Genomic DNA, 26891 nt, shown 5'->3' on the forward strand with positions numbered 1-26891 from the left:
ATATTAATAACATAGTCGTATCAAAGAACAATGGAAAGAACCCGTTCCGAAATGTTTTACCAGAGCTCCATCCTGGCTATGTGATTAGCGTACGCGTCTTTGGCATGGTAGTCCTGGTTTCAATTCCTGGCGATGGTTCGGATCTCACTCTAAGCTGTAGGTCCACGTCTCATGAATCTTCGCTGGTGAAAGCGAAACTCAAACCCAACCAGCCGAATGTTATAGTGTGTTCACTCAATAGGAGTGCAGTTTAGCAAATGTCTTTGAAGTTCTGCTGAATTTTACCACAATATCTCTTCCTCCCTCTATCCCTCTTTTGACCACATTTGCGGGGTTGCAATCTCTTAACATCCACTATGTTAAACAGCAATCTTCTAATCACTAACTGAAAGAACAGCGTTTGGAATTGTGACAAGTAAGAGTCCACGTGGAATTGGCAAGCAGCTGTCAATTCTTTGAAATGAGAGTTCTGGTTGGCCATTTAATTATCGGGGCTGTTTTCCACAAGTTTCCTTGGACGATGACTTATTATGGCACGAGCCACCATACCTAGAAGGCGAAATCCTTTATATACGAACTGCACCTCGGTTGGAGAAAAGAACTATATCCTAAGTGTTAATCTTTTTTTCTTCCTTTTTAATGTAAACTTCTTAAAGAGTTACCTTATAAATAAATGAACTCGAAAGCTACGTGACGAAACCGCATTCTACGTCAAATTATTTTTGAACAAATCTGTTACACGATACAGAATAGCAAGATTTCGAGTTTATTTATCATTTTTGATTATATTTTATGGATTTATTAACATGTTTTGTGCCAAACTTTTAAATACACCAGGCAGCAAACTGTATAAAAATAACCTTTTTGTCTGAATGTGTCATTCACTATTAATAGAGATCCTTATTTTCCGTCAGTTCTGTATTACGAAACACTTAATCATCATTAATAATAAAAAGTTTCGTTTCATCATGAGTTTATGAACAAAACTATGAGTTAACGTAATAATTATGCAATCGTTGGCTCGAGAGGGAGAATGATATTTTTGAATTTTTAATTTAGAATTATATCTACTTTTTATCAAAACAATACTACCTTGAATACACACATAGATAAGTTTTTACTTTTGTTGCAACTTATTCTCACACACAGAAAAGTATAAGGTATTAGTAGTGCCAACTTGGAACCATTTTTACCAAACTGGATTTTAAAAAAAAATGTAATAAATTTTTGTTTCTTTGCGAGAGCGACGGCAAAATATCGATCTACTACTACTTCTTCTTCTTTTTATTTTCACTTTTGTTCAAAAACGAGGCTGACTTTGAGTTTTCTTCAGACTCTTTCTCTCATTTCCGTGACTACAGTAATCATAGTCTCACCTCTTGCCATGCAATATAGCGTATAAAATATTCCATTATATTGAAACAGTAACTATATTAAGTTACCTATTATTAAAGTTACAATGCTATCTTTGGAAAAAACTTATTGAATATTCTGTCTATTTTCATAGGCAGAACTTGTTAATCTTGACATATCCGACTGGAGTTATTATGACAGTGCTCTGTTTGATATGAACCTGACTCCCATTGAGGCAGAAGTGAGAGTTCCACAGTATTACAGACGAGAAAGGGAAGACGAAATACAGGAACGAAAACGCACTTTGGATAACATTCTGAAGAAGTTAGGGATTTATGAAGAAGTAAGTATACATAGTATTTCTCCAAGTTTTTCTTCATTTCCTTGTTCTGAAGTAACTAAGGAATTAGAAGTAAATCTTTCTTCCTAATGCAGTCGATCACAGAATTTTTGTCTTGCTGAAGAAAACGAACTTAGCCATAAATTTAGATAATATGATAAAATGCAGTATTTTTTAATGTATTACAAACTATTATATCTTTGAGAATCTGCATTAATATTGAAATTTGCGTATTAACTTTTTTTTTTTCTTTCTTAGAAGTTCTGAAAATTTTGTAACAGATTGGTCAAAAAAAATTAGGTAGGTTGATCGAAGACTGAAATTATTGTTTTTGTATTTCGTTCTGTATACCTTGTATATACCTAAGTACAGTGTTATTTGAAATAATCTTTCCTATTAAAAGCACTCATTAATTCATGTTTAGTGACACCCACATACGGTATCAAATAGTGTTGATGGATGTAGAATCTCAAATCAAGAATTCCACATCTTTGTATATATTTATATAGTCAGGTGTTTAGTGTGAGTACTCTTTGCCGCTCGGTAAATTCCTCTCATATACGCTATAGTATATTACGATCAATTGATCTCAACTCCCGTGGCTATATGGTCAGTATACGCGTCTTTGGCGTGGAAGACCCGTGTGTAATTCCCAGTGGCAACTCATGTGGGTCGGATCCCACGTTAAGCTATAGATACACGTCTCATATAGCCTCGCTGCTGAAATGAATGTTAAACTCTTAATTCAACCAACGAACAGTCAATTGATACAATGGCTTCTGTCATGTGTACGCAGATCAAGAAGAATGACAGAGGAGATTGAAAAACATGAAAATAAAATGAGATCTTTAAGTTTTACGTCCCACGATTATTCCAGCTAGGCTAAAGGAGTCGGTGATGATGAGAAATTACTAAAATGGTGGAACGAAGGAAGTGGGAGGAAAGAAGAACCCCTAGAAAACCCACACACACTGTATTTGTTCACCATAAAGCTCACTTGGCGCAAGCTGGAATCGAACTAAGGACCTCATGCACCAGAGGTGAACGTTCTACCACTGAGCGACCGCGGCCCTTGATAGAGGAGATTGTAGGCTCTAATATACTTTCAGAGAAAAACACAGGCCGTAACGTCCGAGGAACGTGAAGGCGAAGGAAGGAATTCACTGCCGACACAACCATCACGGCCAATCCATCTGTTTGGTACTCACCTATTAAGCTTCAATTTGTCAACCGGTTTTATGACCTGCAGCAATTGTAATAGGTGGAGTTACAATCGCACACGTTTGCAGAGAGTCTCCTATATAGTTGGTTGTAGAATGTCTAATTCTTTGTTCGCACTAGCTTAAATTTCTGTGGACTCGATAGGAAAGTTGTATGGGCAAGTTCTACTGTTTCAGTGGCTAAACAGATGGACGGCCGGATGACCCGCTTACAGATGTAGTGATTTCTTTCCTTAATGTGGTGCACCACTTAAACATTTTGTGCCCACTAGGAGAATCTTACCGACTTTCTTGTTATTTATTATTAAAGTATTTTTCCTTTTGGAAAGTCTTGCGACTGATAAGTTTTTTTTCTTCTTTCTTTTAAACTTCCTGAGGAAATTAAATTACACTATTTAACAGACTGGTTGATGTAAAAATCATGGACACAAAATGCTCTCTTGTTTTTGTTGCCATTTTCTTTTATATTATTCTTTCTGGCGAACTATGTGATTACAAACGGTTTTACAGGACAATGAGAACTACTTCAACTTTTCTATCCGTTGATGCTTTTCTTTTCGTTTTTATCTGAGTAATTAAACGCAATTTTTAGTGTTCCTAATTGGAAAGATCATTTGTAATAGCTGTGTATTTGTAAAACGAAATTAAATGAAATCTTTGACTTTAACATCTCACGATTATATGCCCTTTAGGCTAAGGGAGACGGATGATTAAGGCAAGTGAATGACAATGGAAGAACTGATGAAATGATAATGTGGGAGGAAACGGGAGTACCCGGACACAGTATTGTCCACCACAAGCTTACTTGACCTGTGACCGAACCAGGGACCTCTTGTATTAGAGGTAGGCGCTGTACTACTGAGCCACCGTGCCTCCCATTTCTATTTGTAAAAAATAAAATAAAGTTTACTGATTTATGTGATTTTCGTAAAATACTTCACACATTTGAAAGTGAAGTTTACCTTTGGAAATCGCTCTGTGGTTAATAAATACGGCACTAGATGTCACTTATATGCGGTGACTCCAAAAGGGATGGGAAACCCTCGTTTGGGTCGTTTAAATTGTTTGCTGAAGCGCATGTGCGTAATTTTTTAGCTGTGGATCTTAATAAAACTTGCGTAGAGTACATCTGTAAGAAGCCTAATACATTTCAATTTAGTTTTCAGATAACTTTCTTCAAATGATTTTTAGAAGCACCGAAAGGTATTAAAACTTCAAGCTTTAAAAGAAGAACAAATTAAATTTTAAAATAATAATAATAATAATAATAATAATAATAATAATAATAATAATAATAGTAATAAATTGAAATGCTACAGAAAAAAATAAGTTAGATTTGTTGATTGTAGGTAAAGAGATAGGTCAAATTATGATAAATGTTTACTTGTATGTTTGTAAATCTGTTTAGAATTGCGAATTACCGTTAGTGTTTTATTATATTTTGGTACTAGTGTTGTATTGTGGTTGAAAGACAGGAAGTGTGACTTACAATAAATGTTTACGGTAAGAAAGTAAGCTTATACTGTATTTCAAAAATAAAAAGAAGAGCGTTGTAAGAGCTATGGAAATGGTAGAGGTCGATTACCAAAATTGTTTCGTTAATTATCGCCTCTTATCATAACTGTACCGCCGATGTAAAATTATAGACCTTTCCAAGACTTAATGCTTAAGTTTACATAAAGCATGATCAAAATGTGTTCAGTAATTTTGACGTCAATTGGAAACAGATGTAGTGATGTTCTTTTTTATTTATAATTTTTTTTACATCATTATCGTTCTTTTATTTACAAATTGTTTCGTAGGTGATTTGTATTATTTCTCATTATTATAATTACTCGATTTTTATTTCTTCTTAAATTATGTTCATTAATTTATAATGTATAGTTTTCAGTAACTATTTATCTATCCCTTTTTTATTAAACTTAATTATGCTTATATAAATTTATGTCTTCAATAACCCATTGAGACAGACTTACGGAAAAATTCTGTAGGTTTGTAAAAGGGCAAAATGCAGACCGGAAACTTTTCATTTCACATCCATCCATTCTGTTTTCCCTCTTCTAACTCAGATGTTAGTAAACATGTTGAATTATTTATTACTATGTACTTTGATTCTTCATTAATAGATGGAATGACTATGCGAGACTTTCCTATTAGTCCTAAATGATTAAAAATATGATAAAGAGTGTGTCAGTTTCTCTCTAAATTAACTTTAATTTCTAGAAAACTTATGTGCCAACGTGTTCATTACCACTTTATCGTCCCATACTCTTACCGATTAACCGGTCCTTTAAATCTGATTTAAAGTACTCGCTGACCAAAACAGTACGTTTATTAACGTAAAATAGTTTCGTCAACTATCCACTTTGGCTTGATGAGACACTATCAACTATCAGACTAGCGTCTGATGAAGCCAGACTGGATAGTTGGCGAAACTGTTTTACGGTAATATTTGTTTACAATAAACGTACTGTTTTGGTCAGCGAGTACTTTAAATCAGATTTAAGTCTGTCAAAAGCAAAGCTTGTACAATGAAAAATATTACCGCCCTATTAGTTTTATCTGTAAAATACCCTTATCCTTCACATTAGTTTTATCTTCCTTCTCTAAACCAGGGTGGGAACAGTATTTGCATGAAAGCTTCTTGTGGCTATGTGAGTAGCGTACGCGTCTTTGGCGCGCGAGACCCGGGTTTGATTCCTGCTGGGAGCTCGTGTGCTTGGGATCCCAGGTAAAGCTGTAGGTCTATGTGTCATATAGTCTTGCTGCTGAAAGGGACACTAAACTCGAATCAATCCAATCAAACAACTATTGTATGGCTCTCGATTCCAATACTTTCCCAGCCGGATGCTTCAGGGCCACTCCCCTGTTTTTTAGTTCCCTTTTCTTTCTACATTTTCCACTTCCTATCCGATGAAGAACTTAGTATATGCTCTCACACGTCATCTTATTTTGTGTTCTGTGATAATATGATGAAATCTCTGAATAACAGACAGCAATGGAAGATGATTATTCGTCCTTAAATGAGAAGTAACCGTTACGGAGAAGTTACACAAATTTAGCTTACTTTCATTTCATGCGATAATTGAATTGCTGAGGGTGAGGGAGAAATTTCCTCTACAAGGAAACAAAAGTATCGCCAGGGAATGTATTTACCTTGCACTGATCTGTGTGCTGTTTCACCAGGTCATTGCGTTATGACAAGGGTATTTTGTGTGGAAGGGATTTTCCGTCTACAACGCTGTATCGCAAAAATATTTTCAGATTTATATGTACTAAATAGGTATGAAATGAGAATAATAATTGCTGTCCGTTGTCAAGAGGTTATTATAAGTTGAGGGAAAATGAAGACTATACATGTCTATATTTGTAAAAGAAAGCGTTCTGTCCCGTAGTAACATAAATTTTTCCCCCTGGACAAAGGAATCTGGCCGTATTATCAAGGTGTTTATTATTGAGAGATATTCTTTTAAAAAATCCACTGCATTTTTATTATACTCTGGTAAGTAACTTGTTTTCTGCCCTGTTTGCATACACTTGTCACCATAAGAATAGCTCATTGTGAAGGACCTCAGTTAAACATTTTCCGATCAGATTTCGATCGTAATGCATTGAGAAAGAAGCAAGATGATATGAAAATATAAAAGTTAGTGTTGAAGAACTGCATGTCTTCTGATTTTTTCACGCATTATTATATGAAACTCAAAAACAAGTTATCACATCAATTTTCGTAAAAGTTTCTTATAAATGAAGAAAAATACTCACGGTAACGATCTGCTGAGAACTTGAGGAAGGAAAAGTCAAGTAAAAGAAGGATTCCTTTATAATAAATCATAAACTATGAGCTCCATTTTCTTCAGTATAGCGGTACAAAATGTTTATTTTCTTAAGATTGAACTTTCTTCATAAACTAAATGTTACATTTTAATGAAAATATAATTTTTCCTATGTATTTTTTAGATTAGTTAAAATACATGTGAAATATATACTGCAATATTTAATTTATTGTTATTTTAGGAAAAGGTCGAAGAACCAATGTCTATACAAGAAGCTATCCATATTGTTCAGGTTCACGAAAGAGCTCGTCAGGGACGACTGAGGTCACAATTTATGAAAGAAATTCGACTTTTGAAAGAGAAGGGCAAGTTCGAACAGTCGGCATACAAAGCTGTAGATGGAAATGTTGCAGCTATTAAAATCCAGAAGACTTGGCGTGGGTTTTCTACACGAAGGAAAATAAATAAACGAAAACAGGATGAAATGCAGCTGATTGGAATGGTAAATAAAGAGTCAATCTTTTCTATAATATTACCAACTCTTTGTGACCAAGTGGCTAACGAGCGTGCTTTCTATGCGCGTAGTCCATGGTTTGATTCCCGATGGTTTGGATCTCACCTTAAGCAGGAGATTCAATTTCACAATACTGAAAAAGCATGTTAAACCCCAGTGAAAGAATAGAAATTCTATTGTTGGATCAAAAGATCCAATATATTTGAGACAGAAATTTTCTTGTAGGTCTTATATCTGGAGAACTACGTATAGTGTAGCCAAACCGAAACTACTACTTAGTATGATGTGCTTATTCCGTAAAAAATACGAAATCTCGATTTAGAGGCCATTCAAAATTTTTATGGCACCTGATCCAAAAAATCCAACGTTTTTCATTCAATTACAAATTTTCTTGTAGGCCTTATCTCGATAACTACATATAGTGCAGCCAAACCAAAACTACCACTCAACTCAGTATGATGTCCTTATTCCGAAAAAATACAAAATCTCGATTTAGGGGCATTTAAATTTTTTATGGCCCGTAATCCAAAAAATCCAATATATTTCATTCAACCAAACGTTTTCTTGTACGTCTTATATCTGGAGAACTGCATGTAGTGTATCCTACCAAAACTACCACTTAACTCAGTTTGATGTGCTTATTCCGTAAAATATACGGAAACTCGATTTAGAGGTCGTTCAAAAATTTTGTGGCTCCTGACCCAACATCTAATTATTGGCCAAGATCGCAATCTTTTGATCCATTTTTTGGATCATTCCTAAAATTGGTGTTTTACATTCTTAATGCCTTTAGGATTAAATTCTGTCCAGAAACTGTCCATATCTTGCCTGCATTGTGTATCATGTTGTCATTAAATACATTTCTTTGTTATTCAGAACTATATGAGAGTCAGATAAATAATTGAAACTATGCCATTTTTTTTTTTTCGTACAAGATCTGTACTAAGTAGTGTAGTAAAGTAACTTCCGTTTCTTAAAGCTTTCCATACGTATTGAAAGTAAACATTTTTGTATGAAAATTTTTATTTATATAAAACGCTCTAGAGGATTATCATTGTTTTCGAAACACAACTCGATGCGTGTCCTTCATTGCTGAAGAACACAATATGTTGAATAAAAATGGTTTTCATAAACAAATATTAATTTTTCTTATTTATGCAAACTTACGGGGCACCCTGTAGATTGATTGTTTGGAATTTAAATTCGTTTCAATCACCGAGAATATATAATATAGTATCACATTGATCTAGTCTAACATACAATCTGAATTACATTTATTTACACCGGTAGTCAAAAACTGGGATATCCAAGAATAAAGGCGAGAGCACTAAACATTTATTTTGCTTACTTATAATTAAAAAAAAAAAAAAAAAATCCTTTGTATTTCCTAGCTTTTGGCTCTCCCCTAGAGCCTTGTTCACGAAAGATAACAAAAGGGAAAGCAATAACTCTTTCCGATACGATGTTTCTTTCACTCATCAAAGTTATTTTAAAGTATTTTCTACACATATATAAATACATATAAATACTAAGAATGATTTAGCACATTTCAGTTATTCTCATTGTTAGGTACCCAACAATAAAAGTGTGTCAATTGATGCCACTGTGACTGTACGGTGATAAATGTTGCGCTATGGATTCTATGCACTTGAAATTAAACATTTGCCATTTCAGTTTATATTTATTTCTGTTTTTAAAAGAAGCACTACAATAGTTCCAGTTCACACGAAAGGCGACAAAACTGATTATAATAGTTATCGAGGCATCTCTCTCTTGCTAACATTCTATAAAAATCCTCTCAAATATTCTGTTAGCAAGATTCACCCCATTCGTTGATGAAATTATTGGAGTGTTACATTACTGGATTCAAGTAATGCTAAACCTGCTAAAATTAGCACGAGAAAGAATATTTCCAATTGAGAATGAGTATTTTCCAACTACAGGGATAACATTTCTACCACCAGTATTAATTACTGGAAAACCGATGTGTAATTTAGTTATCGGAAATCAGAATGAGATTTTAACTAAATACTTTCAAACGTAGATGTAACTCAGAGGGTTCCGTGAAATAAATACGTACATAATAAAATGATACAGAACATAATTAGTATTAGAAAGTGCAGTAGATATGGATAGATTAGATAGGAGTTAAAGATTTCTAAGTTTGGCGTAAGTGCTCTTAATGTGTCAGTTCTTGGCACTGTACCTTGTTGAAGAGCAGTAGTTTCATGTCTAAAATAACAGCATGATCTCGGTGTAATTAGAGAGAAAATTTAAGTCGCACTGGCACGAATTGAGCTCAAGGAGGTGATTTCGTTTAACGTTTGGAAACCAAGATACCTCTCCAGGAACTTCCGCATGTCCAAATTAGGAAAATCACTAATTAGTCTGTGTTTTACCTCCTTCTACGTCACAGGTGACGTAAATCAAAGGAACCATGATTAGGACAGGGCAAATCCTCCTGGCTGGATGTCAACCTTAAGTTCACACGTTTTCTTTGAGGAAATCGAGTAGTTTGTAAACATAACTTCAGCATGATGAGGGAAACTTTAGAGATTTCAGGCTACGTGGAAATCACAGGCAACCAAGTAATATAAATTTCTGATATCTATAAAGCGATTGGATCTTCCTGGAAAGATTACAAGGTAACAGTATTTGTTGTTATTTCAAAAGATTGTGGTAGTAATGTCCTTCGGCACGCTCCAATAAAAAAGCTGACACAATAGGAACATGAAGGTTTGACACATCAAGCCTAGTTGAAATTAAGGAGAAATAATAAATAAGTACAGGTAAGGAAAACCGAAAGAATGTAAATTATAAGAGAAACAATTTGGTGGAAAGGAGGAATCTCCTCATGTACTGGCTTTAATGCAAGACAAGAAGAATTACGAAGTTCTTGAAGGAAGCTTTAGGCTACATTCACTTTATTATTATTATTATTATTATTATTAAAAAAAAAAAAAACGTCTCCCTTAGCCTAAAGGGCGTAATCGTGGGACATTAAAGCTGAAAGATTTCATTTATTAAAAAGAAAAGAGAGAAAATATAATTTGTTTCGGAGCCAAAAATATTGAAAATTCTAAATGTGATTCAATTGAAGTCGAACTCGGGACCAGTGGATAAGCCAGCCACTAATTCCATATCACAACAGAAGATTATCAATGCAGATTTAGGCGAAATCGATCAACTATTGACCAGATATTTAACATTCTCTAAGAAGTGGGAATACAATATCCCGGTACATCAATTATTTATTTATTTCAGAAATGCCTACGACTCAGTCAGGAGGGAAACATTGTACAACATTCTTATTGAATTTGGTATACCGAAAAAGTTGGTTAGATTATTAAGATATGTTTAAATGAATTACAAAGTAAAGTCCGGTAGATACTACACATGAATTAAACGAATACGTGTTTATATATATATATATATATATATATATATATATATATATATATATATTGTGCGGAAAAACAGTTATTGGGGCAAATCACCGAAACATTTGTTACTCGATGTCAAAAGCCCAGAAAAAAGTAGACCGAAGCAAATAAAATTGTGCACAGATATACTAGAAGTAAAATAAGGGGACAGTTTTTCATTCGCCATCACTGGCCCAAACATACTGTTAATGTGTTTTTGCTGCTTGTTGTGCAGGAATTCGTCAAGATAAATCACTCACTTATGTGTTCTCTATGTGCACTTTCATACAATTCTGTTCAACAATACACTGCCTCTTCACTGTCTGAGTATCTCAGCCTGTTTGCTGGGCGTGTACTAAGTGTGTGACGTTACGTTACGGGCGTGACCTTAGTCCATTGCTGTGTTGTGTTATTAAGGCGAGTTTCCTACCAGATATCAAAGTGGACATTTTATCAGTTTAAAGAAACCCGGGTATTTTTGAAAAACCCAATCCACCTGGGCCCATATGTTTTTTTTCGGGTTTAGTTGGGTTTTTTCGAAATATTTCAATGTCTTTGGGATAAAAGTTAAAATGTGATTTATATTTCAAGATTGTCATTGTCGGAACCTGCAACAATTTTCTATTCACTACTGTTTTGAAAAAACTGCCGCCAATTTGAAATTTTACATTGGATCGTCGACAAAATCTATACAGCAAATTTAAAATATCTCTCGCTTCTACCCTCAAAATTTCAACTTAAAAGTCCGAAAATTGCACCCTGTAGTGCGGATACGCGCTACTTTGAAAAATGGCTGCCATTTTGAAATTTTACGTTGGATCGCCGTCAAAATATATATACAGCTAATTTAGAAGGTTTCGTGCTTGTACTCTGAAAATGTCTATGTAAAAGACCGAAAATTGCGCTTTGTAGCGTGGATACCCGCTATTTTGAAAAAAAAAAAATGGCCGCCATTTCGAAATTTTACGTTGGTATGCCGTCAAAATCTATACAGGAAATTTAGTGTGTCTCGTGCTTGTATTCTGAAAATTTAAACTTAAAAGACCGAAAGTTGTACCCTGTAATGTGTGTGTGGTACAGGCAGACAAACGAACAAATGTAGATCGAGTCATCCCAGGAGCCTTAGTAACGTTCGCCAAATATGAATACCAAATATATTAATTTAAAACAAAAATATAATTCATGTATTACAAAATAAATGTTTCAAAATGTCTTATATGGAAAATATTTTCCAGCGTAAAATAAATGGTTTTATGTTGTAGTTTACTTCCGATACTTTGCGCGTTCAACTACGGAAATTTCCCTAGTACTAGCAAGACGGTTCTTTCCCGAAAATGAATTTAAAACAATTAACAAAGAGATAATTCATATTTTATAAAGTAAATGATTCAAAATGTCGTAAATGAAATTAAATATCTTCCAGCTTAAAATAAATAGTTTTATTGTTCAAGTATTCACTTCCGATGCTTTGTCCGTTCAATTGCGGAAATTTCCCGAGCATTTCTTTCACGACGGGTTTTCCCCGAAAATGCAGTTTTGTTTACATTACATCGATACTTCCAGTACTACGGAAGATCAAATTCAGCAATTGAAATAGTAGCGTTACATAGTCTTCGGAATTCCGAACATTAAGCTCGGGGAATTTGGCGAGAATTTTTCCGCTATTGCTGGTGTTGATTCTACAGAATGCTTATTTGAAGAGTAGCAACTAATGAATGAACTAAACTACCATTCCTGGAAAATTAAATTATACTGAAGAATACTTGTGCTACCATCAAATGTATGAAATAACTAGCAGCGTTCACCCCGCTTCGCTGCGGTCACCCCGGAACGCAATAAACTTTGTTACTTAGATAATTTTTACTTTTTCGCTTTCAAGTGATATGATAAAAACCATAGAAGATTGCAGTAAATGTTAACATTATATCGCCTGTCATTTATGTTAACCCGCCCCGCTTCGCTGCGGTCACCCCGGAACGCAATAAACTTTGTTACTTAGATAATTTTTACTTTTTCGCTTTCAAGTGATATGATAAAAACCATAGTAGATTCCAGTAAATGTTAACATTATATCGCCTGTCATTTATGTTAACCCGCCGAGTGACACGGTCATGCGGGTTGCATATAAATACGTTTATTTTTACCTATGATGAACTAACAAAGGATTTGTACGTTATGGACACTTGAATGGTCAATTATCTCAAGACACTGGTAATTAAAAATTAAAGTGATATGATAAAAACCATCTAGGGTCCAAATCCTAATAACCCCCCAAAAATGAAAGAAATTGGTTCAGCCGTATTAGCGTGATGAGGGAACAAAGGATTTGTACGTTCTCTTTTATATATAAGATACTAACAGTTAAACTAGTGTATTTACATATTTACTGGTGGAACAGGCACCTATGGCCTTAAACTCGTCAAACGTATGAGGAATAACGTCTCCCGGTGTCGCCAAGTCGGCGAGCACACTATTCACGGAAAGTATTTCCTAAAATATAAATTTGCATGTTTTACTTCAAATAGGCTATAAACATAATCCATACATTAATTTGTTCTATAATTATCTCAAGCTAAGGTAAGCTTTTTTGTTCATTCAGTGCATTCAGAACTTTATATAGGTCTAACATTGAATGTTGTATATTTTAACATGAAAACATCTAATTCGCCCAAGGAAAGTCCAAAATCTGATAAAAATCACTTTCAGTGTGTCCACCTTAGTCGTACCAATAATATACTAACAAAAAACTCAAAAACCTAGGTGGATTTTATTTTTTTTTTTTTTTTTTTCAGGTGGGTCCAACCCTGCATTTTGTTCATACGAACGTAATATTTTTGTAATAAATCATAGGCTTTTTCATTATTTTTTGATTAAAATAAATCATTATGTAAAAAAAACATTAAAAAACAGAAAAGCGATTGGTTGATTAGAGCCTAACATCACCTTTAGGACCCGAAGTTTTTGAGCCAGGGCCTGCTTCTTGAAATGGGAAAATGCCGTTATTCTGCTTTGTATCCAAGGTAGTACCTCCATTAGAAATCGAACCGGAATCACGCATACAGGTTAGCCACTTGGGCATGAAGAGAAAGGTAGAAAATTAATACAAATCCTTGAAGATTTCAGTACCACAAGGTTCTGTCTTATTTCCTTTCGATTTTTTTTTTTTTTTTTAATGTCTCTTCGGTAATGCCTATAGAGAATAATGGCCTTACATTGGTTGTGCATGGCACTTAGCTAATAAATATAAAAGGTACAGGCCACCACACTTAACTTTCTCGTTCCAATTTCATCAAGTAGATTATATTATGTTGCAGTTATGCTGAAATATTTATTTGTAAAATAGGAGCAAAATTATGTTTTCGGAAGAGTTTGTCCGAAGAAAACTCATCCTCTAAAAGTAAATTCCCTTTGTGGATTTTTTTCCTGAGAAGTGACGTATGCCGTATACCAGGGCCATTAATGAAAAATATCTATACCGTATTATAGAGTTTTTGATTAACTATTAATGTATGAAATATAAACTAATCGTTAGCTCTGTTTTCGAGAATATCGCAATTTCTTTTCATTTTTTTTTTATTTTTTACTCTTCAGTAAATTACCCTTATTTTTGGCAGTAGGAAGACAATTTGAAAAACATCCATAGGCAATCTTATAAAACCCGTAAGTTTAACATTTGGATTCGATACTTTAAACGGTATGGGCTCTAGGTAAGTAAACATGTTTACTTCCGGACAGATGGAAAGCCATCCAAAATTCCGACTTTTGACATGTAGGGACCATGAAACGTGTAAATTCATTTAAATCTCGAATTCGATATTTTTCGTCACTATTACCGTATACAGTAGAGTCACGTAAACTCGGCCAAATGTAGATCGAAGGGTGGCCGAGTTTGTGAAAATGCTTAGTTATCAGGAATGGGGTTAAAAAAGAATAAGTACAAGTGTTTCCTCAGAAAATAGGGTACTGTACTTCGATGTATTGGTTGCTTGAGAATACAACAGAGAATAAACCGCCCAATTTCCCTTTAAACAAAGGAAAAGTACGTACTTTATGAAGGAATAGAGCCTTTGCTATACATGAAAATGAAAATTAATAAATACACACCGTACAGTAATTTAACTGATAAAACAGACTTCAGAAAAATACTTGATGAAGGCATAAAGCCGTTTATAATGAAAATTAACACGTACGCGAGCAATGATCTTGAACGGATCTGCGCACGTTTTTTTCGCTGTGCTAGGATGTAGCTGAGTTATTCAGACTGTGCCGGGTTATCGACTGCCGAGTTTGCGAGACTTTATTGTACTATCTTTTCTCCTATTAATGCTCAAAAGTAATAATTAATGAAAGAGTTGTAAGCTAAGGAAAATGAAAAATATAGTGAATTTGGTTTCTGTAAAAGTAAGTTTATGTTATTTAATTCTAACTGTTTACTTACAATTGTTATAAATATACCACATTGACTTGATCCCTAGTCTTCCGTTGCAAGCGCTGCTATCGGCTGAAGGTATTCCACTTGCTTTCTCTCGCTTAGCAACAGCTGAACCCTTATTGGCTAAACGCGTGGGTGTGTGAGACTGTGAGCTTTAGTTCGCATTTTTGCCACGGCTCAAGACATTTTGGCAGCACAATAGTTGATGCAGCATAATTGTTTATTTTTTGAAAATGTTGTTACGTTTTGTGTTTTAAAATTATTTTCGCTTCTTTATTACTTGTTCTTGTTTTACTTGTTTTCGTTATTTTGTCATCATTGCGTTCTGTTTCTTTTTGATGTTTTGTTTTCTTTTTTATGTTCGCTTTCAGAAAGTAGATTAATCTCCAGGATATAAACCATGTGTTTGAGGTACGAATTCCCTTGTATTCATTGACTTTATAATAACTGACAGATCCAGCCGATCCATTATGAGACGAGGGCTCGAGATCGAGCCGAGGAGGTGAAAGAAGCCAGGCAACAACTTCAGAAGGTATATGAAAAGAATTATCAGGATGCCTTAGTTGCAGAGAGAGAATTCATAGTGGAAACCAAAGGTGTAGAGATCACACAGTGTATTAAAGACGAAATCAGGAATTGGTTTATGGATTACAGGTAGGTGTAGTATATTCTTACCATGTTGAATTGGATTTGTTTACTAATTTGGAAACAAAATGCTGACGCATGTGTTCTTAACAAAAGTTTTAGAGCTCTTCCGTGGCTATATGGTTAGCGTCCTTGTTGTCGGTGGGGGCTCATTTAGTTCGGATCCCATGTTAAGCTGTAGGGATCCCATGTTATAGCCTCGATCTGGAAGGGATGTTAGTCAATTAATCAGCCAACCAATTAACTATTGTCTAATTTTTATTTTCGAGCGAAGGCTTAAATAAGTATGTAAGTGTCAAATTATCAACTTCCTAGAAAAATGAGTTCAGAAAGGTATATGAATCGGTCCGTACCGGTTATAATGAAAATTCAATATAGCGGCAAAAGACCAAATCTGAACTTTCATTTTTCTTTATGTCATCTGATATATATTGTAAGGTTCCGCATGTCTCCATAACATGCGATAACCATGTGTGTACTACACGTGGTAATAGTAAACAAAAACAACGCAGACGACGGACCCGAAGAGGAGTCGCCCACACTCGCCAGTAGTCGGCAAGACGAAGATCACCGAGGGTAGCCAACACTCCAGGATAAAAGAGAGGAGCACGCATCAACAAGCATCAATCTATTCAGGTTGATCAAACCACCTAAAGCCTTAAGACACCCTGCCATTGGGTTTACCTTACCCTCTCACGACGCTTGGTCAATTGGGAGATACCTATCCTTAAGCTCTAAGACGCACGATCATTGGGTTCCCTTCCTCTCTCACGACGCCCGGTCACCGAGAGGAACCTCACCTACAAAAGCCCTAAGACGCTTGGTCATTGGGTTCCTTTCCATAATCTTACCCGAAGTATTAGAGGAACTAGTTATTGTATGCATTTGTATCTAAGTGGATCTTTTTATAATAAAAGGTGAAGGGAAAGTCCAAATTCTTGTGTACAGTAATTGCTTTACCTTACATAAACTGAGAGAATTTTACATGGTGGAGGCGCCGAGTATTCGGGAGCCTGATTCTGCCATATTACTATCACTTTCTCTACTCGTATTTTTCCCAGATCTAGTTGTCGGCATAAATACCTGCCAGCCTAAAACGAATCAATTTACTGCTAAGAATAATGAGAGTGCTATAACAACACGGATATTATTTTTACGTGATCCTGTTTTAGTAACACCAACACTTAAAGAGTTCTAAGTTCGTTTTTCCGTTAATAAAAAGAGCGTCCCGTAGGAAAGTCCTTAAAGAAATGTCTGTAAATAGACGCCGACGCAATATTCTGCTTGTCATGTTATAACGCATTTTCACAAATGGTATTTATTGGGTTGATTCATTAATTCATGTCATTCATTTTCAGGATTTTATTTTCGCGAGATGTCAGTGATTATGACAGTGCTGTGAAATATGTAGCACTGTTTGTGCTTTTGTTCGTTCTAATCAATTTTTGTTTCTCAGGATCTGAAGTGTGAAGTGTCAAGTTAAAAAGGAGGGGGGTCACATCTGATATGGTCTCCAGTACGAGTTCAACAAAGATTCTAATGCTGCAGAGGTATCTAGGTAAATTTGTGGAGTGTATGGAAAGAACCAATTCCTGAAAGGACTACCCGGAAATGATTTGACCTGAGCGATACCCCACGTTTTGGTCGCCCATCCCACTTTGATGAGGACCATTTCACGACTTCATCCACGATAATACACATCAATGCACTCGGAAATTGGCCACAAAGATTCACAGTAGATAGGCAACCGTATGCGACACCTTCAACATGTGGGAAAGGTTGAAACATTGGATTCATGGGTGCCTCATTCACGTACTGTAAAGCACACGAACCAGCGTGTAGCCATGTATGGTCCTTTGCTTATTCACCATCGTGAATCCTGTCGCTAACTTTATCCCTTTCTTTTACGTATTACCAGAGATGAGAAATGGTGTCTGTACGTGAACTTTAAGCAGAGGAAGGAATGAGTCAGCCCTAACAGAAAGGCAACAACACGTGTCAAATTTGATTTGCGTCCCAAGAAGAGAATATTGTGTCTCTTATGGGACATGGAAAGGATCATCCACAATGTATTCATACCCTGTAATCGTACTATCACTGTTTCTGCATATTGTGATCAACTACAACACGTTAATGCAGCACTTCAAGAAAAAAGGTTGAATAAGCAACATGGCATTACCATCCACATGGACAACGCTAGACCACATGCAGCACAGTCACAATCGTTGCCGTTTAGCAACTTCAATGGGATGTTCTTCTTCATCCGGTGTATTCTCCGGACGTGGCTCCTACAAATTTTCGTCTTTTTCCCCTCCCTGTCGAATGTACTCCGTTATATATTCTTTGAAAATGATGAACAGCTTCAGAACTTCATTGATGATTTCTATACATCCAAGGCACTGAGATTTTTTCCTAAAGGCATCGAACATCTGTCTGAACGTTGGGAACAGATTGTGAGCAATGTAGAGAAATACAAGAGTAATCCATTGGTTTCAAACGGCACGAATTAATGAATAAATACAATGCATTGTTATTTACTTTAATTTTAAAATATGTTTTAATAAAGAGTGATCAACTTTATTCTTTCTCTCTAAGGCTCTTTTGTAGCTTAATGTTAGCACACATCTGTAGAGTCCCTGTGGGCACAAAATTTTAGATGTTCATGCATCATCGTAATGCAATTGGAAAGTTACATAAAGTAACAGCTAGCAAAATCTCATCTCGAAAGCCAAAAATAACGGCTAGAGGAACCGACATACGCGTCACGTATAATACAATAAAAATATCTGGCTGCCACACCAGTTAGTGGGTTGTTATGCTGGAGAGTTTAGGTTTTAGTTATCTGAGCCATATTGTTTTCATTTAATTCGTCTTTCTGTGTAATTTACATATACCCATGTAACAAGTATTTTTAATGCAAGTGAGAAAAGTTCATCCTTCTTTGCTCATAACAAAACTTTATTGTCAGCACACAATGCAACGGGGCACGGTGGATCAGTGGTAGAGCGCTTATCTCTGGTGCGTGGGGTCCCTGATTTAATACCCGGCCACGAACGGTCCCGGGTTCGATTCCCTGTGGGGACACTCGGTCGAAAAAGTGTAACATTTTTTAGGCCAGTCATCTTGACTGAGCTTCTTTCTGGGTTTCCCTCATTCACACTAGGCAAATGCCGGGATACTACCTAACATAATGCTCCCAGGTCGCTTCCTTCCTTTCCCAATCCTTTCTTCTTTTCCTTTCCCTGTGCAATGTGTTCTCCGAGGGACGTCATCCCTCATACGTGACGGGCTAAATGGCTATAGATGCCGACAGCCCAGAAATCTGATTCCTAATCCTAATCAATCCCCGGCCAGAAGGACAACATCATGTTCGTGAGATTTCTCGGGGTGCTCTCGTTTCCTCCCACATCTCATTCCACCAGTTCTTCCATCATCATTCACTTGCCTTAATCATCAGTCTTACTAAGTCAAAACTCCAAATTTTATGTTCAATAATTCGGAAATCAAAGCTCTGCACACTGTAAGTTCTATGTATACACATCTCATGGAAATCTTATCAACATACAAAGTTCGGTCAAAATCGAATGAATTCCATCTTTAGTGTTCTAGTGAAATTTCTGTATTTCACTGGGTCCAAACCCGAATTTGATGAGTAACTTGGGAATCAAAGGTCTGCACATTAGGGTGACCATAAAATTCTCAACTGAAAACGGGACAGGCTCCGGGTTTTTAAAAATAATGAGAAATGAGAAACAAGCCGGTATATAAAATTATAAAGGTAAACAAGAAAGTTCTGTCGCTTTTGTGGAGATCTGTGTTCCGTTGGCCCTCACACCGTGAGTTGAATGCGAATAGAGATAAGGCGAAGGCCAGCTGTTGGTGTGGATGTATCCAACACACTGTGAACTTGTGTAAGGACAGAGTGAACAGATGGACCTCCACAGACCGTCATAAAGGTGTGTATGCTGTCCGAGTTCCAATTGAGGTCAAACGCTGCTGCAGCGGGGCGGAAGATACACCAGGCCTTTGGTGAGGGTGCCGTGACAACGCGGGCAGTGCAGCGGTGGTTTAACAAGTTTAAAGGCTGTGACGAAACACTCGAAGACGCACCATGTGCCGGAAGACCAACACATGTACAAAATGAAGATCTTCAGGTAGCAATTGAGGCGAACAGTGACCAGACATGTGAGGAACTGGGACTACAATTCAGTGTGAGTGGAGAAACCATTCAGCAGCACCTCCATCAACTTGGGAAGCAATACAAGTTGGATCGATGGGTCCCACATGGTTTGACTCCGGGCCAGAAGGCAACGCGAGCAGACACCTGTGTTTCTTTGCTGTCTCGTCTGAGGAAGGAGCCATTTCTGTACAGGGTGTTGACATGTGATGAAAAGTGGGCCCTGCACGAAGCTCCACGGTGCTGTCATCATTGATTAGCATCCCATGAACCGATTCCAAAACAGCCGAAACCAGCACTGCTCCAGAAGAAGGTCCTCCTGTGTGTTTGGTGGAATGCTCTTGGCATTGTGCATCGGGGTCTGCTGCCAGTTGATCAGAGCATCAATGCAGATGTGTACTGTCAGCAGTTGAGTCATGTTCAAGAAAAACTCGAAACTCTGGAGCCAGAACTTCTGAATCGCAAAGGGGTCCTCCTGTTACAGGACAACGCTAAGCCCACGTGTCTAGGATGACCCGGGACACCATTCTACGCCTTGGATGGGAAACACTATTGCATCCGCCATACTCCCCGAACATTGCACTATCCGATTATCACCTTTTCCATTCCTTGGACAATCACCTTAGAGGACGCCAGTTGAAATCCGTAGTAGAGGTACAAAATGCACTTGATACTTTCTTTGTTTTTCGGCCCACTAAGTTCTATCGCGATGGAATCTATGGCCTTCCAGAACGTTTGTATAAGGTCACCGATGCTGGGGACTATTTTTGATTTTCCTTTCACGTCTTAGGTCACATATTGATTTCCAAAGGTGGTGGGTGAAAAAGCGACAGAACTTCCTTGGTTACCTTTATAGTTCTGCTTGTTTACCTTAGCAATACCTAATACATTTTTATTGTAATTTAACATAATATATATATAAGCTATAAAATATAAACAACATTTAACTTACAATATAGTAGGACATGATACTGCCTGCATTTGCTCCTTTACCCTGGCTCGAATCCTTGATACTACATTGGATGAGAAGTTGACTCTTGAACTGAAGAATACAAGAAATTTCTCAGAAGAACTTGTCTTCGTGAGAATACCTTTATTCTTCACTAGTCTTTCATAAAATTCACTGCCGTTCTCTGTGAAGTTGACCCGTACCAGTAACGTAGATTTCGTTGTTGCAACATCATGTAAGAAAGATTTTTCACTTGTCTATATGTTATTCATGATTGAATAAATACGCTGACAGAAGTGCATGTTCCAGGCAGGCCCAACAGCCTTCCTTTTGCTTTCAATAGAATATCGAACTTTATATTTCGATCAGTACTGCGAACAATAGGTCATGTTTAATGTATTGAATTTTAATTCAATTCTTGCCTCTTTGTTATTATTAATTATTAATACCTTTTTAAGTAATAAATGTATAGGGTTTGTTATTTACCTCTTTCACTTGCGTAAAACGGACAAAAAATACTTTTTTCCATCTACTGACGGGACGGCCGGGACAGGTCCCTAAAACGGGACGTATGGTTGCCCTACACATTATATTAGTTCATACTAAGCTCGTGAAGGTCTGTAAATCATACCAAGTTTGGTGAACATCAGATAAGTTTCATCGATCGCGTTTTAGTGAAATATCTTGATTTCATTAAGTGAAAAACAAACTTAGATGGCCGAAACCCTACATACCACAATATCTTATATATAAAAGAGAACGCACAAATCCTTTGTTCCCTCATCACGCTAATACGGCTGAACCAATTTCTTTCATTTTTGGGGGGTTATTAGGATTTGGACCCTAGATGGTTTTTATCATATCACTTTAATTTTTAATTACCAGTGTCTTGAGATAATTGACCATTCAAGTGTCCATAACGTACAAATCCTTTGTTAGTTCATCATAGGTAAAAATAAACGTATTTATATGCAACCCGCATGACCGTGTCACTCGGCGGGTTAACATAAATGACAGGCGATATAATGTTAACATTTACTGGAATCTACTATGGTTTTTATCATATCACTTGAAAGCGAAAAAGTAAAAATTATCTAAGTAACAACGTTTATTGCGTTCCGGGGTGACCGCAGCGAAGCGGGGTGAACGCTGCTAGTTTTACATACATACTAAGCAGATTAAGATCTACCATCATGCCAACTTTGGTCAAGATCAGATGAGTTTTTGGAATCAAAGGCCTGCGTGGCTATTGTACTACATATATGTACTAAGCTTGTTAAAGTCTACCAGCATACCAACTTTGGTCAGGATTGGAAGAGTTTCATGGATCTACTCCCTTCGTGATATATACTCCCTTCGTTATCAATTTTTTAAAGAAGAATCAAGCAAAGGAAGAAAAGACGGAGATTGAAAGAAAAGAAAGGTACATATCCATATAACTTAAAATATAAAATATTCATCTGATCTTTTTTTTTTTCGCGTAATATACAAAAGACTCAAGGAAAATGTATTTGGTGCAATTTTGATGATTTGCAAATTATCAGAGAGAAATGAAGGGCACAAAGAAATGAAATGTTGTAAATTCCTCACTTTTCTTTTCTAAGAATATATACAGGCTGTTACAAACATTTGTCACTTTATTTTGGGAAGAGACTCCTCACATTAAAATAAGAAAAAAGTTCATATGGACCTGTGGTCAGAAGTGCATAGTTTCTTAGTTATAGGGTGCTGAAAAGTTGAAAAAATAAACTTTAAAGGTCCATAGATCTACTACTATAGGACCGATCGTAGTTGGCTCAAGACATCACTGAGAAACTAGCAAGTGGACTATCCAAATATCCATCTTTCAGAACTTGCGGTACTTGCACAATCATTTTTAAAGGCTGTTTTGGAGTACTTGATCACTCCCCACCTACCTCTCTAAAAATTGGTGTGCAAATACTGGAGCATTCTTAAACATGGATATTTGGATAGTTCACATACCAGTTCCTCAGTGATATTTTGATCCACCTACGATAGGCGATGTCTTGACCCAACTAGTAGTGGAGTTATGAACTTTTGAAGTTCACTTGTTTCACGTTTTCGGCACACTATAACTCCGATACTATCCACTTTTGAAAAAATGAAATGAAATCTTTAAGTTTTACGTCCCACGCTTATGCCGGTTAGGCTAAAGGAGACGGTGATAATGAGTAATGAATGAAATGGTGGAATGAAGAAAGTGGGAGGAAACGGGAGCACCCCGAGAAAACACACGCACACGGTGTTTGTCCACAACAAAGTCCACTTGGCTGGGGCTGGGATCCAACCCGGGACCCCAAACACCAGAGGTGAACGCTCTACCACTGAGCCACCGCGGCCGCCTATCCACTTTTGAGTACAGGTCCATATGAACTTTGTTTTTCTTATTTTGATGCGAGGAATTTGTTCCCAAAATGTTGTGACATATTTTTGTAACACCCTGTATAGCGAATTACTTAGCAGAAAATAATGAAAACGTAATCAGTCAATAACCGAAATACACTGGAAGCACTTTCGCTAGACGTACATTCCACGTTAGCATGTGATCCTACAATTCAAGACAACACTGCCCACCTGGACGCCTCCCAGCTACTTTTCTGTCCTTTCATTTCTCTTTCTTGTCTTCCTATTTCTTACCCTTGTTATCTGATGGAGCGTTTAGCGATAATAAGCAGTACCTTCCTTAGTAAGTGTGATGTGTGAAATGTTTTCACTATTTTCTGACAAGTAATCTTTTCACGATATACCGGATGTATCAAAAGTCTGGGGCCATAGACCAACTTCGTTATGAATAAAAGGTACGAAAAAGGAAGGAGAGGAAAGTTGTTGGAAATGGATCATTTTTCAGTCTAAAATGATGGATTTTCCCAATCACATCAACAGTTTGACCTCCACACTGGTAAAGCGTCCTGAGTGAAATAAAAAAAAAAAGTAACTTCGGGGGACTGTAAGGGCTTCGGAGAACGTGCACATTGTTTTGTGGGGAAACCTAGAACAACTTGAATACGTTCCCCAGCAGTACTCTATTGTAACTATTTTGAGGGTGCAAGGAAAAAGCCTGTTGAACTGATAACGTTGCGTCTTAGTATAATATAGGACACTTTACCAATGTGGGGACCAAATGGCTGGTGGGATTAGAAAAATTGCACTTATTTACATTCTAAACAAGTTTCCAAGAACATTACTCTCTTTCCATTTTTCGTATCTTTATACTCATGACTGAGTTGCCCTGTTGTTTCGCACTTTTGAAACACCCGGTATATTTAGACGTAGAAAATTCATTAGTACATTTTAATTGTAAGATACGGATTCAAGCGAATAGATTTTTATTTGTAGAAGCTCTATTCAGTAGTGGATATTAAAGTAGTGGGTTCTGTCCAGTTAAATTTTGTAAATGTGTGAAAATGATAAAGAAAGAAAAAAAACTGTGAATTATCTAACAGTTATATGAAGTGTATTTTAACTCTTATATGTGTAGTCGTTTGTTTCAAGGCGTGAAAGAATATAGGTTTTTGACAAATATTTCAATATATTTCAAGTGAAATTAATGAAAGTTTCTTGCGTTCTGCATGGAGCTTGTAACAATGATCGCTTTTCCTAGGAACGAAACAGGGAAGTTGCCTGATTTCCCGTCAGAAGATGCTGGGGGCTCAGCTGCGGTCTTTGGTAGGCAAGGAACAGACAGTGATAGCAAGTCTGCAACCCCATCGTCGAAGGACAGTAGAAGCAGACGAGAGAAAGGAAAGAAAACGAAGGACAAAGATAAAGACGTGAAAGTGAAAAAGAAAGATGATGAAGAAGAAGATCCTGGATTTAAAATGCAGCCATCAGGGTTTCTTAGTGAGTTAATATTAGGAAATACGGAATATGAAGGTACGTATTTCACAACGCGAGTGAACTTATTCCTTAAGAATTATTGTATACGTTCAGGATTAGGTTCGATATTATATACTATCGAGTAAAAGTGATCGTTACTACATCTTTAAATGCTATTCGAGTAATGTCAATATTAGCACCATTACTTAAATCATGTGTTATTGGGAGTTGCGCGCACGTGAATATCGGCGGATAATTTGGAAATGCCGTATATACGCGTGTATAATCCGCATCCTGTTTTTAATTGGGAAAAACGGAGAAAAAAGTAATATCTCGCATATAAGACGCACCATATTTATTAAAGGCAGATCCTGATTCACTTGTAAGTATATAATAAAATAATAATAATTAGGTCCAGGATTTTTATGCGCTAAAAAAACTGTAAAATACTTATGTGCTAAAAATGAAAAAATATTTGCTAAAAATTAAAAAAATATTTAACAAAAATTAACAAGGAAAAGTATGAGAAAACAGCCAACGTAAGAAAAATAAATGCTGGTGCTAACCAATAACTCCTATTCATCAGGTGTCGATATTCAATGGGGCATTACAATGAATAACTAACGTCTTTTCCAAATTGTCCATCGTAAAGCCATGCCCATTCTCGCGGAATAATGTCTTATACTGAGGAAAGGAACGTTCAACATCACACGATATTAACCTCGCTTATTTGAAAAGGAGCATATCACGAATATTCACACCATGAACTTCACTTGTGTTTTGGCCTTCCAATACTTCAGATATTTTACATTGGGTTTTATACCCAATGTTTTTTACAAATGCTTTTTTTTTTTCTTACGACTTCAGCTTTCGAAGCAGAAAGAACATTCAACTTTCTTTCAATACACTGTATTTCCTGTACTTTTTTAACCGAAGTACTCAATAAATCTCCCGTAGTTTCTAGTTTCTTTAGAGTGAGTCAAGAAACTGAAATTGGCAGATATGAGAGCCAGGTCACATTTCAAGCTACTGCCACTTACTAAATTTTGAACAATTTCAATGGATGAAGAATCTTCTGAGTTTAATTTAGTTACTAGAGATACAAATGCTTCAAAATTCTCTACATAACATAGTACTGGATTAAGCCAGGTACCCCATCGTGTGATTACGGCTGTTGAAGGAAGTGAAAGATCAGGATTTATGTCTTTGAAATGTTTAATTCTAGTTGGCGATTTTACGACAAAGTTTTTCTCATTTGACACTAACTTGTTCACTTTAGTACATAGCACTCCTTCAGAAGCTCTTTGTTTGGCACAAGTTACCCCAGCGTTGATAACCAGAATTTATGATGACGCTGTTTCTGCAGATGCGAAATTGCTTATAAATACAATGGATAGATTTATGTAGCCTACTCTTTTCCCGATGTTAATTTTCTAGAGAAAGTTATATATATATATATATATATATATATATATATATATATATATATATATATATATAAAGATGGTGGAAACACCTGTAGTTGGCAACACGTCAGTTGTATGGGTTGGCAGTGGTGTCGTGGCGCCCGCAGCGCCGGACCGCTGTTGGTGGTGTGTTAGGTCGGTCTCCATACTACGTCAGGCACAGTGGAACAGCAGTGTCCAATGGCTGCAGCAGACGGAGGTAGTGTGAAATGGGAGACCTCTCAGATTTTCAAAGAGGGCAAATTGTTGGTGCGCAGTTATGTGGAGTGAGTGTGATGGCAGTGGCTACTGTGTTAGGTGTGTCGCGTGGGACAGTGTCGAAGGTGGTGACGGCCTACACAACACACGGGAAAACCACATCGGGGAAGCGGAACAGTGGGCGGAAGAAAATCATGAGTGACAGGTCACGCCGGGTATTAAAGCGCATTGTCACGCAGAACCGTCGTGCCACTGCGGAGCAAGTGACGGAGGAACTCAATCAGCACCTGCCCCACCCTGTTTCGACAATCACAGTCCGCCGCGAATTACATGGCATGAACTTACGGGGTCGTGTTGCACGGGCCAAACCGCTCATCAGGGACCATAACGCTTTCGCACGCCGCAAATGGTGCCGCGACCATGCAACTTGGACCGTTGAGGACTGGAAACGTGTAATATGGTCGGATGAGTCATCGTTCACCCTATTCCCAACCACGGGCCGTGTTTATGTGTGGAGAACGCCCAAAGAAGCTTATGATCTGCAGTGTCTCCGCCCAACTGT

The 26891-nt window shown here is 36.8% G+C and overlaps 1 protein-coding gene across 3 annotated transcripts in view; it reads left to right on the plus strand.

The window, feature by feature from the left end:
- LOC145688026 (dynein regulatory complex subunit 11) overlaps positions 1 to 26891 on the plus strand; it is a 104503-nt gene that overhangs the window by 16262 nt on the left and 61350 nt on the right. For all 3 annotated transcript variants that reach the window (XR_014131830.1, XM_081761699.1, XM_081761698.1), the window contains 4 exons: positions 1508 to 1696; positions 6931 to 7191; positions 15512 to 15711; positions 24451 to 24722. Coding sequence is in view for 2 of the 3 variants with exons in the window: in XM_081761699.1 (XP_081617825.1) it covers positions 1508 to 1696; positions 6931 to 7191; positions 15512 to 15711; positions 24451 to 24722 (922 nt within the window). In the remaining variant the exon portion in view is untranslated. The remainder of the gene's footprint in view (positions 1 to 1507; positions 1697 to 6930; positions 7192 to 15511; positions 15712 to 24450; positions 24723 to 26891) is intronic.

This window comes from Thermobia domestica, chromosome 6 (genome assembly GCF_964235325.1).
Source record: "Thermobia domestica chromosome 6, izTheDome1.hap1.1, whole genome shotgun sequence".
NCBI lineage: Eukaryota > Metazoa > Arthropoda > Insecta > Zygentoma > Lepismatidae > Thermobia > Thermobia domestica.